This window comes from Martes martes (genome assembly GCF_963455335.1).
Source record: "Martes martes genome assembly, chromosome: 2".
Lineage (NCBI taxonomy): Eukaryota > Metazoa > Chordata > Mammalia > Carnivora > Mustelidae > Martes > Martes martes.
Genome location: NC_137889.1, coordinates 183,276,314 through 183,295,217, shown reverse-complemented (window position 1 = coordinate 183,295,217; position 18,904 = coordinate 183,276,314). Strand labels below are relative to the sequence as shown.

Below are 18,904 nucleotides of genomic sequence, written 5' to 3'. Positions count from 1 at the left end.
CCCTTTTTAATTTCGGATGCCCTAATGGATGTGAAGTGTTTTTTACTATGGTTTTAATCTGTATTTCCTCTATTACTGATCTAGAACAACTTTTTATATTTGTTAGCCATTTGTAATTTCTTCCGCCATGAAGTGTCAATTCATATTTTCTGTTGAGTTTTCTTAGGTTAATTGTATATAGCAAATCCTCTCAGTTAGTGGCCTGTTTTTTCAACTTATGGCTATTTTTTGAACAAAGAAGTTCTTGTCAGTGTAGTCCTAGTTATCTGTTTTCATTTGCGTTTAGGAGCTTACATTCTGGCAGCGGACACTTGCTACCTGTGTGATGTTAGGTAAATTTCACCCCCACCTCTGTTTCCTTATGCCTGAAATAAGGATAATATTAGCATTTACTTCATCTGATTGTTATCAGAATTAAAATTATATAAAATGTTGAGAAAGTGCCTGACACAAAGCAAATGCTATATAAATTGCTATTATTATTATTTCCCCAAGGGAAAAAAGATTTTCTCCTGCTGGACGTGGAGCCCAATACAGGGTGTGAACACACGACCTGAGATCAAGACCTGAGCTGGGATCAGGAGTCGGACCTTTAACCACTGAGTCACCCAGGTGCCCTATCTCCTGTATTTTCTTTAAAAAACTGTAGCCATTTCCTGAACATTCAAGGTTGCAACTGATTTTGGGGTATAGTATATTTGAAGTAGGATGTAATTCCCTCTTAATATACATATACATACATATATATACACATGAATAGCCAATTGTCCCAGAAATAATTATTGAGTAATCCTTTCTTTTCCCATTGATCTGAGTTTTTGACAGATCAAGTTTTCGTATGTTTGTGGTTTTGTGGGTTTGCACTCTACTGGATTTTATCATTGTCCTTTAATCCTTGCGAACTACCACTATATTAATTGCTAACTCTAAAGCTCTCACACTTGGTAGGCTAAGTTCCACACCATGCTCTTCTTTAAAATTTCTTTGGGATTCTTAGCTCTGTTTCCATGTAAAATTTAAAATCCACTGTCAATTTACATACACACACACCCTATCTTGGAATTTCAGCTGGAACTACATCAATTCTATATAGATCAATTTGGGGAGAATTTATATTCTTTTTATAAACATAATGTCTGTCACCTTTTTCATAAACCTAATGTATCTCTTCACTTATTTAGGTCTTCTTTAATGCCTTTCAGTAAGTTTGTATTATATTTTCTGTAAAGATCCAGTAAATACATACAGAAACATCTCACATTGCTTATTTCTATTAAAATGGTTTAGATTTTTTTTCCTGTTCTTTGCGATCTGTTATACTTCCAGCATTCATTGTGCATTCTGAATCAGAGAATTCCTGTGTTTTTATAACACTTGGAAAATTATCAGTCATGATATTTTCAAATACTGCCTCTCTCACACATTCTATTACATTCTTCTAGAATTTTGAGTAAATATTTTAGACTTTCTCACTTTATTCTCTAAGGCTTTAACTTATTTTACATTTTCTATATCCTAGACTCTTTCCAATGACTTCTAGTACCTTAGATATATTTTTTATATTTTTCAGTTCATTAATTTTCACTTTCAGCTTCTGCACAAGCTGGACCCTTCTATCTGAAATAATTAAAAATTGGACAATGTACATGAAACAATGGTTTTCAAGACACTGAGCATTAGGCAGTGATGGACAATGATCCCTGAGGGACAAGAAACAAATGAGATGAGCCCTACAATTGCTCCAGCTTACTGCTCCAAGAAGTTCTAGGCTGTGGCACAGGGAAAGGAACTCAGATGAGGCCTGGTGGTTCCCCTAAGTTCAGAAGACACAACTGAGAGCCAAGGGAGGCCAAGGCAGTTCAGATTTGCAGAGCAGACACTAGAGGAGAGCCGCACAAACAAGAGCTCCAGAGATCTATAAAAGCACCAGAGGAAGTTACCCAAGGCCAGAGAAACAACCAATAAAAAGGTAAAGGGAAAAATACTCAAGGCTCATGTAGGCCAGGAGTAATTCCTGTCCAATCAGTCATTTGAAAACCTCATAATTCATGGGGCAATAGATAGTGTACTCAAAACAGTTCTGTCCCAGTAATGAAACAAAATTAGTCCAGGACTACATGCTACTCTGGTGCCACCAAATTAAGCTTAAAAGCAAAACTCAAAGGGTTTAAGCTACTTCCATCTGACTTAACTATATCTCAGAGCAAACCTCAAGAGTCTTTATAGGGATACAAGCTACCCAGCAACCAAGAAGGTAAAATTCACAATGTATGAAATCCAAAATTACCAGGCACGTAAAGAATCAGGAAAATATAACCCATGATGAGGAGGATTAAAAAAAAAAATCAAAGTTGATAGAAACAAATGACAGTATTCATAGATGTGATAAATAAAAACACTGAAGACACAGTAAAGGAAACAAGCCAAAATGAAACACCAAGAAAAAAAAAAGGATTCAGTATTCATACAATTGATTAAAAAATTCTCTCTCTAGAGAGAGCAATGAGGAATGAAAATGAATTTCATTTTTTCCTCTATGTCTGTATTGATTTTTGAACAAGAACAAAACAATAATAACTAACACCTGCTGAGGGCCTACAACATGCCAGAGACTCTAAGTTCTTGACATGTACTAACTTGCTTAATCTTAACAAAAACTTAAGAGGTACTACCATCATTCTGTTTTACAAATAAAGAAACTGAGGGATGGGAAAGTTTGAGTAGCTTGTCTATAGGAATAGGTGACAGAGAAGGATATGAACCCAAGTAGTCAGCCTTCAGAGTATATACTTTTTTTTTTTTTAAGTTTATTTTATTTGACAGACGGAGATCACAAGTAGGCAGAAAGGCAGGCAGAGAGAGAGGAAGGGAAGCAGGCTCCCTGCGGAGCATAGACCCTGATGCGGGGCTCGATCCCAGGACCCTGGGATCATGACCTGAGCTGAAGGCAGAGGCTTTAACCCACTGAGCCACCCAGGTGCCCCCAGAGTATATACTTCTAACCAGTGTTACACAGCATCTCTAGCATACTATTTTGTAGTTTTGAAAACACAGGTCATATTGAAACTATAATTAAAAGTTATTCATGTAACACAATTTACCCCAAATCTAGTTTGATAAATTACCTGATGGTTAATACATGTCAAATGTTCAATAGTTTTCTCTAATTTTGATTTTTCAAAAATACTCATTTCCTGGAGATTCTGAAAAAAAAATTTTATGGAAGGTGATTATTCACAGCAGGTAACAGAACAAAATTAACAAAGTAAGTAACACAAGACTACAGTACTATTCTATTTGTCTTTTTAATAATATGGAAATGCTTTGGAAAGAAAATCATTAGACATTTTACAATAATGATGTTTTTGGTTGAAAAAAAAAAGGACAAGAGTTTCTTATCCTTTATATATTACTTTCATGTGTGATTGTAATAGAAGACACAGAATGGCATGGATTTGTTTTTAAAGATTTATAAAGATCAATCCATTTATAAAAGGAAAAAAAACAGCAGGTTAAGTCTGATCTGATCAGGAGTATGCCCTCATGAGAGATGGCAGAGGAACGCAGGGCAAAGAAGAAATAATGAGATCACAAAGACACAGGAAAGAATCCTACAGGGCCATGCAAGAGATCAGAATTTCAAGAATAGGGTGGTCAACAGTGTAAACACAAGTACAATTTCTTTGGTTAGGCTACCTTACCCAACAGTTGCTGATGCTAAGTGGGGGACAAATGATATAAGCTGGTATTCTCTGAAAATTTTTCTAGTGCAGATTCATACTTCTATCCACATTATTCATTAAAAACAAATCAATAAAGACACCTGGACACTTGAATTATAAATCTGGTTGGAAGAGTCTCTGTGCTATGTGCATTTTTATTAAATCATTCAACCAGCATTGAGTATATACTACATACCAAGAACCCAGCAAGGTGTTAGGAATACATAGTGAGTAAAATGGATAAAGTCTCTGACATAAGTTATTAAAGCCTAGTAGAAAAGACAAACCTTAAACAATACTATACTATAATATATACCATGAATATTCTGCTAGGAAAATGAACTTTATGGCAATATACTGGAAGGGAATCTAGAGTCTTGGGTTAATTTCCTGTGTGAGGAAACGATCTCTAACCTGACTCTAAAGGATGAACAGGAATTAGCCCCGTAAAAGTACTGTAAGGGGTGAAAGACTTTTCAATAGCCTGTGCAGAAAATTGGGGCAAGAAAAAGCCCATTAAGCTTGGAGTTGAGAAAATGAGATGTGGGAAATGGGGGAGATGAGTTTGGGAAAAAGAAGCTAGACCCTGAAGTAGGCAAAAGCCAATCACTGAAGTCTTTGAAAACAGTTCATAAATTTTATTTTTAAAAAGATTTATTTATTTATTTGTCAGAGAGAGAGAGAGAGAGAGAGAGCGAGAGCGTGCTCACACACAAGCAGGGGGAACGGCAGGCAGAGGGAGAAGCAGACTCCTCACTGAGCAGGGAGCCTGATGTGGGACTCGATCCCAAGACCCTGGGATCATGACCTGAGCCAAAGGCAGAAGCTTAACCGACAGAGCCACCCATTTGTCCCCAGTTCAGATTTTAAATCTGATCCGATTTATATCTCTGAAAGATGACTCTGTCTTCAGTGTAAAATACATATTTAAGAGGCTGCTGGTATACTAAGGCAGTTGGGAGAGAATAATGGCCAGAATGGGACAGCAGCAGGGGAACAGAAAGAAATACACAGATTCGAAAGAAAACTACCGTGAGCTCAGGAGCCAGACTCCATCTGACTTCACAGTTAGGTGATCTTGGGCAGATTACTAAACTCTGTAACTTAGAGACCACATCTGTAAGCATTAGCTATTTGAAAAGGCAATTGTGAAGATTTACTGAGGTAGCCCATGTAAAAAGCACTTAAAACAGAGCCTCCCGCATGAAAAGAGCTTAATAAGTGTTAAATATTATTTAAGAGGTAGCACACATGGGACTTGATTAGTTGAGAGAAAAGAGTTTTTTTTGTTTTTTTTTTAAGATTTTATTTATTTGACAGAGAGAGAGATCACAAGCAGGCAGAGAGGCAGGCAAAGAGAGAGAGGAGGAAGCAGGCTCCCTGCTAAGTAGTGAGCCCGACATGACCTGAGCCAAAGGCAGTGGCTTAAACCACTGAGCTACCCAGGCACCCCAAGAAAAAAGAGCTTTACAGGAGAGTGGAGTCAGTGACGATGGCTGGTTTGACAACTGGGTAGATAGCTGAATAACAGGAAATTACTTAAGGATTAAGAGGATTAATTTAGTTTTTAAGTAAAAGACCTACTGTAAACTCATAAATCTTGCCTTCTACAATCTAGAAAGATTCTGGTAATATGAATATCACTTTTTCTGAGCTTTCACTACTACTGCATTTAAAAATCCCATTTCTACATTCCTTGGTCTTTTAAACAAATATGGAAAGGAATAAATCAGCGGCTTGTGCTAAAAGCTGCCATATTGCACAGAAATTTTCCATTTGGTAATTTTAACACTTATTTTTAGGAGAAAGTACATTTTGGCCGGCAGTATTCCAAAAGATCCCAATTAAAAATATTCTGTTGGGGTAAAATTTTAACTGAAAATGTAAGACATAAAGACTACCCTTATAATGCTTACATGTTCTTATTCCTAACTTGAGCTCCTAATTTCTATGCATTAATTCAATAATACTCATTGGAAGTAAACTACGGAATCCATAATAGTAACAATAATAGCTAACGCTGAGCTCTTATAATGTTCCAAGTACTATTAAGCGCTTTATGTGCATTCACACATTTTTTTGGAGATGATAAAAGAAAATATAAGATACTGCCCCTAAATAGGTCACCAAAAGCACAAGCAGCAAAAGAAAAAAATACATTAATTGGACTTCATCAAAATTAAAAACTCTTGTGCTTTAAAGGATACCATTAAGGAAATGAAAAGAGAACCCACAGAATGGGGGAAAGTATTTGTAAATCATGTATCTGATAAAGAGCTGTATCAGGAACATATGAAACATTCTTACAGCTCAGTAACAATGAGGCAATAACCCAATGTAAACATGGGCAAAGGATGTGAATAGACATTTCTCCAAAGACATACAAATGGCCAAATAAGCACATGAAAAGATGCCCGATGCCATTAGCCATCAAGGAAATGCAAATCAAGACCACAGTGGGTACTATTTCATACCCACCAGCATGATGGTAATAAAGAAGACAGATAGTAAGTGTTGGTGAGGATGTGGAGAAATTAGAACACTTATACACTGCTGGTGAGAATATAAATGGTACAGGTGATTTAGAAAACAGCCTGGCAGTTGCTCAAATGCTTTGGTTATCATATGAACCTAGGTATATACCCAAGATAAATGAAAACCTACATCAACAAAAAGTTATACATGAATGTTCACAGCATGATTTTTCATAATAGTCAAAGTAAAAACCACATAAATGAAAATTAAAATTTCCTGTCTATCCATACAATGGAATGTTATTCTACAATAAAAAGGAATAAAGTATTGATACATACTACATGGATGAACTTGAAAACATTATGCAAAGTGAGAGAAGCCAGAGGTAAAAAACTGCATACTAAGCGATTCAATTATATGAAATGTTTGGAGTAGGCAAATCTGTAGAGACAGAAAGTAGCTTTGTGGTTGCCTAGGCCTGAGGAGGCCAAGGTAAAATGGAGAACCGCTGCTAACAGGTTTTCAGGGTTTCTTTTCGAGGTCATAAAAATGCTCTAAAATTGATTGTGGTGACAGGGTGAACAAGTCCGCGAATATATTAAAAACCACTGAACTGTACACTTTAAATGGGTGAACTGAATGGCATGTGAACAACTTAGTCAAGTTGTTTTACATTAAAAAAAAATAAATAAATAATGTTCCTCTACACGAGGAAGGAATTTCCTATTGTGAGATCAGAGGTCAGTAGTTTTCTCTGAAGAACCAGATAATAAGTAGTTTAGGGTTTGTCGGCCAGTTTCTGCTGCAAATACTCAATTCTGCCACTGCAGCATGACAGAAGCCACAGATAACTACGGTACGCAAATGAGCACGGTATTCCAGTAACGACCAATGATGTAATTTGAATTTCATAGTTTTCATGTGTCATGAAATATTCTTCTTTCCATATTTTTTCAATGACTTAAAAATGTAAAAACCAATTTTAGCACATGGTCATGCAAAAACACAATGGTCTGGATTTGGTTCATGTGTCATTGTTCGCCCACCCCTTGATCTAGCTGTATATTCTAAATAGTCACCTCACAGGAAAACATAAAGACTTCCCTTTTCCCTATAAATGACCTTTCAAAAATAAGTTGATCTTATTACTTACTTTTAACTTTTCTTTTAAAGCTTCTTTTTCTGACATAATCCTTCTTAAGTCAGATAATGCAACTTCTTTTTCTTTTTCCATAAGACTAATGATATTATGGGAGATTGTGGTTTGGGTGGACTCTTGTCTTAGTGCATGTAACTGTTCCTGAGCCTTAAAGAATTAAAATATATAAATAAAAAACACTTTGGATATGCTCCAAAGGTGAAAAAAAGGCAAACTAAACACATGCTACCTTTGCTTTCTTCTCAAATCCCAACAAAATGAAAAAAATGATTAAAATAACAACAACAACAACAAAATCCCAAAAGACAAAGAGATTGAGGGGAAATGCCAGCTACAAAATTTTGGAAACCAGACAGCAGATGGACAATTAGTGACTAAGCAGACCCAAGAAAGCTGAAATCCAAGCCAATAGTGGGGAAAACCCAGAAATGAATCAATTTGCAAATGCAGATTCCAAAAAGTCTCCAAAAGTAAAAACAGCTTTTTCAACTTGACCTTTTAACTTACATCGTCTTCTCCCTCCATCAAAGTAGCACTAGAACTTTATGGGAAATTGGTATGGAACCAATTTAGACACTTTGCTCTGCTCATATGCACCTTGCTCTCTGACAACTGAGGCTTTGTAACTGGGCCAAGCTGTATCAATTCTCTCTTCCCTAAGTTTTTTTAAAACTACAGGCTAAGTCCTTGATATCCAATATATCCAAATTGTGGGTGCTAACCCACTGTTTGATAGATTCCTAACATGTCTGAATCCAAAGGATAAACTTGGCTCAGAGTCAGGCTAAGACCTGTTCCAGGTAGCTTCAGAAGTAGAAGATTATCTCTAACAGATTTAACACACAGATAGACTGGAAGAGAGGAAGAATAAATACAGAAAAAATAATAGAAATCTCTGCTTCGGGAACAGGACAAAAGAAACTACTACCATACTTAGTTCTAATTATGAAGGAATATAACGAGGTCCATATATAACAGTAATTTAAAAGATTTATACTGGTTCCCTTTAGGTACTTATTCTATATAATCTGTTGCCTTAATTAATTTCTTACTTCATTATATAAGACACTTAGTTTATCTCTTTCTGCTGTCAATAATTTAACATTGGACTGTATATCCTCCATATGTTTTTCAAATCTTTCCAGCATACGCTGAAGTTCATCTCTTTCTCTTGTGATCAGATGAATTTCTGAGTTGTAATCACCCTGAAACATAATTTAAAAACAAGTTATCATTTGTTATAATTATCACCATATGGCTGTTTCAAGATGTTGGTAATGACAGTGACTGAATAATGTTAACAGATATACAAAACACAATTTTTTATCCATAATGAGAGCAGCAGAATAGAGTGCAGACAGGATTGGGGCAAATTTCTGGTCTTCAAATGTCCAAGAAGGGACTCTCCACCCTGCTGCCCCCGCTGCCAATGATACCACTTGATCAGATCCTGTCAGATGCTTCCAACTGTCCTTTCCCTGGAGTTGTTTATAATGCTAGTAACTGAAGTGTAATCCCCAGAGCAGAAGCATCAGCAGCATGTAGGAACTTGTTACATATACAAGTTGGTGGGCCCACCCCAGACATACTAAATTGGAAACTGTGGGCATAGGGCCAGTAACCACGGTTTATCAAGCCCTCCAGGTGATTCTCATGCATGCTAATTTTGGGGAACCACTAGTTTACAACCCTCTCCAGGGAAGGGACTAGGACGATATCGTGTGCCTGCTCACCCACTGCAAGTAACTATTATAGCCTAGCACAGTCTTCAGTGTTTTCTGACTGAATCTAAGATCAATTTCCCAGCCACACCAACCTCCCACAACCATCCCAGCCCCAACCTATGTGAAGTCTATTTTTACAATGAGATAAATATAAATATTTCTACCAGGCAGTATTCACTAAGGATGTTCGCCAAATAAGCAAATACTTCCAACATTTCTAAGACAGGATGATGCCTCTTATTTTAGTCCAATTCAAAAGACCCACTATCTTCACAACTATGTGGAAAATAAAGGTGATAAATGTAGACTTGGGATCTAAGGTTTTTTGTTTTTTTTTTTCCTTAAGAGAGCAAGCAAGCCAGAGAGCAGGGGAATGGGAGAATATTAAGCAGGTTCCACGCCCAGCATGAGCTTGAGGCAGGGCTTGATCTCACAACCCTGAGGGGATGTAAGTTATCTTAATATTAAAGTACTAAATGCAGAAGCCCCAGGCAGAGATAATCTGGCACACTGGAAAGCATCCTGATAGATGTTATTCACTACCTACTATGCACATAACCATGTCTAACATAGAATTGGTATCTGTGAGGGACCCCTAATCTGCCACTTGGAAGTAAGTTATCTTCTTGGTTAAACAAGCAATATCAAAGCATAATGGATGAGATCAGTTATCTGGACACCTTAAAGGATATTTTACAGGACAAAAGCAGATTCGAGTTTGAGGACTTAATTAAGGCTTAGATAACTATAAAAGAAAATCTATAACTTAACTATATCTACATAAAAATATCTTACAAAAAGGAGGTGGTTTGCATAGATTTTAGAAAAGGAGAATTCCGTGAATAAAGACTTGACAGTCCTGCAGGTGTGGTTATTGAGCACTGGAACAAAGCTGTGCTGAGCCCTGTACGGTCCCACTGCACTGGAGTCACAGATGGAGCCATGGCTGACAAAATTCAGCAGGCGAGGGCAAAAACCCAGAAGTAGTGAGGGGCTCCCGGGCTCTGGGCTTGGCAAAAGAGTCACTGCTCATCCAGCTTCTCGCCCAGAGCTAAGCTGAGGACCTGGGGTGGGGTGGGAGCTGGGGGTCTGGTTATAAATAAGGTTGGGACAAAAAAAAAAAAAAAGATCTGACAGTTTATTTTCATTACTGTCTAGGTCTCAGCTTAAAAGTCTAGTCTTCTGGGGTGCCTGGGTGGCTCAGTTGGTTGAGCGACTGCCTTCAGCTCAGGTCATGATCCTGGGACCTCCAGGATCAAGCCCCGCATCGGGCTCCCAGCTCCTTGGGGAGTCTGCTTCTCCCTCTGACCTTCTCCTCTCTCATGCTCTCTCTCACTCATTCTCTCTCAAATAAATAAATAAAATCTTTAAAAAAAAAAAAAAGTCTAGTCTTCTGACTTCAGTCGAATTTAGATCTCCCTCTTTGTATTCTTAGAGCATTCTGAAACCTTGTTATCTTTTTTCACTAACACTTACTATAAATGAGCTTATAAAAGTTATTAACATAATTAGTTGTTTAATATACATCTTTACCACTAAAATGTAAGTTCAATGAGAGACACACTAGGTATATTGTCTGACCACGCCTTCAGTGCCTAGCATGGTACCTAAAACGAATGAATTCTCCAACATTACTGACTGGCCTTCTTAAGCAGGAACTCTAGATATTTTCTAAATATATCTTGCATAGACATAAATAGGTAGATATTTATATTTGTGTTCATATGTAAATGTTACTAATACCCTTTTACCATTCCATTGTTAAACACACACACACACAGGCTCATGCTCATACATGCATAATACTAAAGGCTACTAGTACAGAAACTATGTCTTCTTTATGTCATACCCAGTGCCTCATTCAGAGCAGGCACTCAGTAAGCACCTGTTGAATTGAATGTAACTTTCTACCTAGACGTGATGTGCTTTGAACCAACAAACAACAAGGGAATGAAATATTTACTAGGAACCAGGTATGATGCTGGGCCCTTATTATCTCATGTAACCCTTGGAAACAGGGGTTTCATGAAGTGAGGTAACTTGTCCAAGGTCATAAATGCAGTTTGTGTCTTCAACTCCAAAGCCCTTTCTACTCCACTATACTTGAAACTCACAATTGGAACCATAGTGAATACAAACACAAGGAGAAAGGAGGCAGTGCTCACCCTACACAGACCGTAGAGAATCAATGGGTGTATTTTCGACAAAGATCATTGATATTAAAAATACCAATATTTTTTTCTGAGTTATTGCAATCCTAAGAAACTGTGCCTAAGTTTGCCATAAAGCAGGATTTGAAAACTCACAGTGTGTACCAAATCCAGTTTTAGAAGACTTTGTTGTTTGCTATGTAGCTTCTAAACATGTTTGAAATACCCAAGTTTAGATGCAGGCACACTCTAGTGCCCAGAACTCCACCCATTTTACACTCTACCCATTCCACTCACGTACACACCTTCCCTGCCATTCTTGCAACTTATTGGAACTCTAAAGTGCTCTGAACACTCTACCTTTCTAAACTTTAGGAAAGATTAAACTAATCAACCATTTTATGGAAGATTCTCCTCTAATGAAGGTGATCAATTCAGTGATTCATTTCTTCTGAGTCCTAAGTATATATGGGACTTAAAAACAACTCAGTAACACAAATTAATGTATACAGCACTGCCCCACCAATTCATTCTGCTTATAACAGATAACACAGTGCAGTGTTTTTACGAACACCTGTAAGTCAAATTCAGCCATTAGCCAATGACTTTAAAAAACAGTCCAATCAGAAAGCAACCCCACACCACCTGACAATGGGCACAGGAGCTTCAGGAAAAAGATGATGAAACTAGTCAAATCAGCCAAGTCTGAATTATTTTTAACCTATTATCTTCACATCTATGTCAGTGACTTGATATTTTTAAACCTCTGAAATTAAATGTTTTGAGTTTTAATTTTACTTCCAACTTCCCCTCATTTTATCTAGTGTGTAGATGTTAGAGTCACAAGCCTCCAGGACTCCTATTGTTCTGAAGCTTAAAAAAGAAAAAAAAAAGAAACAAGAAAAAACCCGAATGAAGAGTTCAAATGATATTCATAAAACACTGAAAATAATGAAGACCTAAAATAGATACATGATTTTAATTGCTCATGAAATATGGTTTACTTAATATACATCTTTAGATTACCAACTTAATAAATGTGGTTGTAGCAGACAAATGGGAAGACCTGCCCTGCACTCACTTCCACACTCTACCTGCTCCTGTTGCTTGGTTAACATGGGTGATGTCTGGTGTGCACTATGTGACCCGCCTTTCTGACTGGTCCAAGGCTGGGCATAGCAAGAAGCCATGTTGTCTGCCATGTGGATGAAGCCACTCTGCTTTGAGAGAGAAAGGCAGCTGATACCAAGAGTAAAGGATAGAAAGAAAGGAAACGTCCAGTAGCATGAATAAGTAGTTCCAGTTTCTGGAAGCCCAGATGTCCCTCTACTTACCCTACACATGTAATGAGCTCTCCATCTTTCCTTAATTTCCAAAAATCTATATGTTATGCTCTGTTCTTAAGTAGTTTTCCTAATAAATGCAATGTCTCTACAGTATAGGTCATGTAAAAAAAACAAAAATCAAAATTAAGAAAAACCTTTTTTTTTTTTTGAGGTTGTGAGTGAGCGTACACGCCTGCATATGTGAGCGAGGGGGACGGGCAAAGGGAGAAAAAGGAAGAATCTTAAGCAGGCTCCAAGCCCAGTGAGGAGCCGGACTCTTGGTTTAATCTCATGACCTTGAGATCATGACATGAGCCTTTCGAAATCAAGTCTGACGATGGGTAACCGACTGAGCCACCCAGGTACACCACCCCTCCGCTTTTAAGTAGGTTCCACCTCCAGCACAGAGCCCAACGCAGGGCTTGAACTCATGACTCTGAAATCAAGACCTGAGCTGAGATCAAGAGTCAGATGTTTAAATGAATGAGCCACCCAGGGGCCCCAAGAAAAACTTTTAAAAAACAAATATGAATAAAGTTATATTTAATATAATCATCACACCAGAAAAGTTTGTTCATAAAGATACACTCTTGGGCGCCTGGGTGGCTCAGTGGGTTAAAGCCTCTGCCTTCGGCTCAGGTCATGATCCTGGGGTCCTGGGATCGAGCCCCGCGTCGGGCTCTCTGCTCGGCAGTGAGCCTGCTTCCCCCCACCCTCTCTCTCTGCCTACCTCTCTGCCTACTTGTGATCTCTCTCTGTCAAATAAATAAATAAATCTTTAAAAAAAAAAAAAAAAGATACACTCTTGATTATCGATCATCCTTAAAAAGAGATATTACCTTTTCTAGTGTTTTAAATATTGGAATTTTTTCCCGTGTAGAGTAATTTATAGAGCAAGATCTTCGCTGTATTATATGTTGGAGTTTTTCTAGCTCTTTCTTATAATAGTCTCGTTCTTCTTCTATACCTTTCAGAAACGTATCTAAACGAGAGGGTGACTTGTCTCGACGTTTTATTCCATGTTCTAGCCTCATCCTTTCAAGTTCCAGAGTAAGTTCTCTTTCTGTAAATTAATTAAATATTAAAAGTATTGCATATAAATATACAATTAGCCAAACTAAGTTTTAGAATACAAGCTACTAAAAATCATTAACTTTTGTACATCATCTATCACTGGCTGATATCAAAGAGATAAATATTGAGAAAAATGAGAAAAAAGAGCACAAATTACATTGAAAGTTTAAATAAAATCTAGTAAGTCAAAGTCCTCCTACTTTTGTCCCTTTACAAGGATGGTACCATTTAGTACTATAAAATGAATAAACTATCACATGGTACTTTCTGGTCAACTGAAAATGCATTAAAAGAAAATTTATCTATAAGCAATTAATCATAATATGCATGATTTTTAACATTAAGTTTGAATTTAATACAGTTTTACACAAAGAGATCAAAACAACTCATCTTTCTCCAAATAAGTACAACTATTAACTTTTACAACAAAATTTGCCTTTTCTTGAGTCAAAGAAGCCTAATACTGGTAATTTCACATAGTCCAATCTAACTTATCTCTCAGGCATGAAGTGATTTTCAAGACATATTCTGACTCACTCTCATATCTTCTTTCATTCATTTGATAGGTATTTATGGAGGATTTACTCTATGTCCAGCACTAGCTAAGAATACAAGTATGAAAAATATAGCTAAGGTCAAACAATTATTCTAACCGTGTAGAAGGATAAAATCTACAAAAGAATAGCATATAATGCAATCTGGAGGATGAACTGACAAATTCATCCCAAGGAGTGACCAGAGAGGTAAAAAGAAAGATGAGTGGAAAGGAATGGGCTATTGGGGTAAATGCTAAGAAGTCAAATAAATGAATGAATGGAAAGTATCCACCACATTGAGCATAATGGGGATGAGGGAAGCCCTTCCAAGAGCAGTTCAGGTGGAGATGGAGGCCAACTGAAGTGGACTGAGAAGGTAAAGGGTACTAGTGATCAAGCAGAAACAGCAAGGGTGGATGACCTTTCAAGCTGTTAAAACTGTGGAAAAGAGAAAAGGATAGCTGGAGGGGAATGGGTCAAAGTTTTTGATATAGAATGGGAAAAGGGTAAGCATGGTTGGTTGTCGTGTTGTTTAAATTTCAGTTAGCAAACAGTGTGATATTAGTTTCAGCTATACGATATAGTGATTCAACACTTTCATACATTACCCAGCGCTCATCACAACAAGTGCACTCCTTAATTCCCATCACCCATTTCACCCATCCCCCCCAACCTACCTCCCCTCTGGTAACCATCGCTTTGCTCTCTAGAGATGAGTCCATTTATTTTTCCTTTCCCTTTTTTTTATTTTAAAGATTTTATTTTTAAGTAATCTCTACACCCAACACAGGGCTCAAACTCACAACTCCGAGATCAAGAGTTGCATGCTCTTCTGACTGGGCCAGCCACATGCCCCAAGAGTTTATTTCTTTGTTTGCCTCTCTTTTTTTCCCTTTGCTCATTTGTTTTCTTAAATTCCACATAAGAGCGTGGTGTCTGGGTGGCTCAGTTGGTTGGGTGTCTGCCTTTGGCTCAGGTCATGATCCCAAAGTCCTAGGATTGGGTCCTGGATTGGTCTCCCGACTCAACAGGGAGTCTGCTTCTCCCTCTTCCTTTTACTCCTCCCTCCTGCTCATGCTCTCTCTCTCTCAAGTAAATCAAATCTTTACCAAAAAACCCCACATGAGTGAAATCATATCATATTTGTCTTTTTCTGACTTATTTCACTTAGCTTAATATTCAATTTTACTTAGCTTAATACCAAATAGCTCCATCCATGTTGCTGTAAATGGCAAGATTTCATTTTTTTTTAAATGGCTAATATTCCATTGTATACATATACACCATATTTTTTTTTAAAGATTTCATTTATTTATTTGTCAGAGAGAGAGAGAGAGCTCACAAGCATGGGAAGCAGCAGGCAGAGGGAGAAGCAGGCTCCCCACTGAGCAAGGAACCTGATGTGGGACTCGATCCCAGGACCCAGACCTGAGCCGAAGGCAGGCACTTAACGGACTGAGCCACCCAGGCGTCCCACCACATCTTCCTTATCCACTCTTTAATTGATAGACACTCGGTTGTTTCCATAATTTAGCTATTGTAGCTAATGCTGCTTTAACATCAGGATGCATGTATACCTTTGAATTAGTATTTTTGTGTTCTCTGGGTAAATACCTAATAGTGTGATTGATGAATCCATCTATTTTTACATTTCTATTACATTTCTACATTTACATTTTTTACATTTCTACAGTTCTATTTTTACATTTTTGAGGAAGCTCCATATTGTTTTCCCCAGCGGCTGCATCAGTTTGTATTCCCATCAACAGTACAAGAGTGTTCCCTTTCTCTGCATCCTTGCCAACACCTCTTGTTTCTTGTGTTGTTGATTTTAGCCACTCTGACAGCTGTGAGGTGATATCTCACTGTAGTTTTGATTTACATTTTCCTGATGGTAATTGATGATGAGCAGCTTTTCATGTGTCTATTGGCCATCTGTATGTCTATTCATGTCTTCTACCCTTTTTTTTTTTTACTGGATTATTTGTTTTTCCGGTGCTGAGTTTTGTTAAGTTCTTTATATATTTTGGATACTAATCCTTTATCAGTTATGTCATTTGCAAATATCTTCTCCCTTTCTGTAGGCTGCCTTTTAGTTTTGTTGATTGTTTTCTTTGCTGCGTAAGAGCTTTTTATTTTGATGTAGTCCCAATAGTTTATTTTTGCTTTTGTTTCCCTTGCCTCAAGAGACATATCAGGTTAAGTATGTTTAAATGCCAATGGACAAAAACAGTACAGACTTAAGTTATAGAAAAGGGAGAATATGCAATGATTTAAGACTAGGACAAGATCCAGAGAACAGATGGAGGCAGTGGCCTTTCCTAAGATGGACACACTTGCATAGTAACAGGAGGGAAGATAAAAATGCACAGTTTAAGATCTTGGGATAGGAAACTGACAGAAGGCCTCCCTGAAGGCTTCCACTCTCTTAGGGAACCTGAAAATCGCCCACTCAGAATGGGAGGTGGAATGAGAGTCATAGGCTTATTGAGAATGGAAAACATTTGGAATGCTCCCAGCAAAGAGTAGGAGATCAAGTGATAAGAAATATAGAGTAAGATTTCCATACATCATTGAGAGTGCTGCTGAAGTTCAGGACCATCTAATTTACTGATATGTCTGGTGCACATGCAAGCAGTACTTACTTGCTCATGTGCACGTGTGTAGAAGGTAAATATTTTGGTTGACCTGTGGTTGGATTTTTGGCAGCCTACTGCATTTGCACCACAGAGAAACAGGGAGTTTCAGATATGAAAGATCACACTGAAATGAAAGGCCAGAGCTAGGTATGAAAGGAACTATATTGCAAACTTTTATACACAGGTCTAAGCACTTTAATGTATTAACACATTTAATTCTCAGAATAATCCTTTGGGTAGGTGCCATCATTAACTCCATAGACAGGGAAACTAAAGCATAGGAGGTTAAGTAATGTGCTCACGTCATTAAGGCAGTAAGTGGAGAAGGGATCAAACAGATTATCCACATAGATGCTGAAGAGCCTAGGATATTGCCTCTTTTTAACATAGAACACTGGCTTTCTTTTACTTCTGAAGACACATGGGAATTTGACAGCACCAGGCTTCTGCACTTGCCGTTCCCTTTGCCTGGAAAAAACGTTCCCAAATCTTCATTTGGCTGGTGTCTTGTCTCTGAGATCTTGGGTCAATCTCTAGCACATCTCCCCCTAATTTTAATACCTTTTATCATCTAAAATTGGGCTTTTTCATTTATGTGCTCCTAGTTTGTCTAGCTAGAACAAAGGCTCCACAAGAGCAGGGACTTTGTGTATTTTGTTTACCATCATATACCTTAGTACCCAAAACAGAGCCTGGCACACAACAGGCTCATACACATTTGTTGAATGAATGGATGAATTCTTACATGTTTCTTAAACTAACTCATTTAGAGCTGGTACCTAGCAGAAAGTTGCCCTACTGGGAGAAAGAGATTAAAAGAGAGAGAGAGAAAGAACACATGGGAATGTGTTCTTTCAATTGATAAAAGTGCATCTCCTTATAAAGATTCTGCATTTCAAATTTTCACTATTTCAGAAGTTTTCCTTAGTCTTAATTAATTCTATTATCTGCAACAAAAAAGAATATACTTCTTTTGGAAAATATTCAAGCATTCCCTGTACCACCTAGTCAAAATATAAAAGAATCCCGTAAGGTTGCTGAAGGAGATTTTCCACTCTATCTACAGCATCCAGTATGGTTTCTGGTATGTCATGAGCACTCTACAAATATTTACTGAATTTAAGAATGAATGAAAGATAATCTACTAAGAAAAATAATATGTCAGGAGGGAATAACAATCACTTTTTAAATTATCGACATTTTATATTTTACCTGTAACCGCAAAACTTTCCATTTTTTTGTTAAGTCTTTGCTTTTCTTGTTCAAGCTGGTGAACAACAGTTTCCAGATCTGATTTTATAAGTAGTTCATCACTCAGTCTCTCCTTTTCTTTATGGCATAAATTTAATTCCTGCAAATTTTAATACTATAGTTAAGATTTCTAGTAATTTGAAAAAATATTATAGAACTTAAAATTGATATTTTGGTAAGTACATTTAAGGGTAAGTCATATACATACAGACACACACTTAGTTAGTCAAATACATGGGTTCAACTAAAGCTAATTATCAACTGTGGCTAAAAGGACCACAAAACCCAAATATCACTAGGGCGCCTTTCTGAGTAGTAGAATTGTTAGATTTTATTTTTTCTTAATTTGCTTAGCATACTGTCTACTTTTTATTTTTTTTAATTTATTTTTTTTAAAGATTTTATTTATTTATTTGACAGACAGAGATCACAGGAGGCAGAGAGGCGGGCAGAGAGAGAGGAGGAAGCAGACTCCCCGCTGAGCAGAGAGCCCGACACGGGGCTCGATCCCAGGACCCCGGGATCATGACCTGAGCTGAAGGCAGAGGCTTTAACCCACTGAGCTACCCAGGCGCCCCACTGTCTATTTTAAATATGTACTTCTGCAATAAAAAGTTTTAAAGCCTTTTTATTTTTAAAATAAGGCAGAAGTAGACACAGTGCTCTAAGACTATCACAGGTATCACTGGTATTGTCTCAGGCTCATCTACAGAATAAGAGCAGTACCTGGTTTCATGGGGCACCTGGGTGGCTCAGTGGGTTAAGCCTCTGCCTTCAGCTTAGGTCATGGTCTCAGGATCCTGGGATCGAGCCCCACATCGGCTCTCTGCTCAGCAGGGAGCCTGCTTC

The 18,904-nt window shown here is 37.6% G+C and overlaps 1 protein-coding gene across 1 annotated transcript in view; it reads right to left on the bottom strand.

Annotated features, from left to right (window-relative positions):
• CEP135 (centrosomal protein 135) overlaps window positions 1–18,904 on the bottom strand; it is a 75,627-nt gene that overhangs the window by 37,685 nt on the left and 19,038 nt on the right. The window contains exons 9-13 of the mRNA XM_080796128.1: window positions 18,017–18,155; window positions 13,395–13,618; window positions 8,409–8,561; window positions 7,351–7,503; window positions 3,126–3,203 (exon numbers count right to left, since the gene is read on the bottom strand). Coding sequence (XP_080652254.1) covers window positions 3,126–3,203; window positions 7,351–7,503; window positions 8,409–8,561; window positions 13,395–13,618; window positions 18,017–18,155 — 747 coding nt within the window. The remainder of the gene's footprint in view (window positions 1–3,125; window positions 3,204–7,350; window positions 7,504–8,408; window positions 8,562–13,394; window positions 13,619–18,016; window positions 18,156–18,904) is intronic.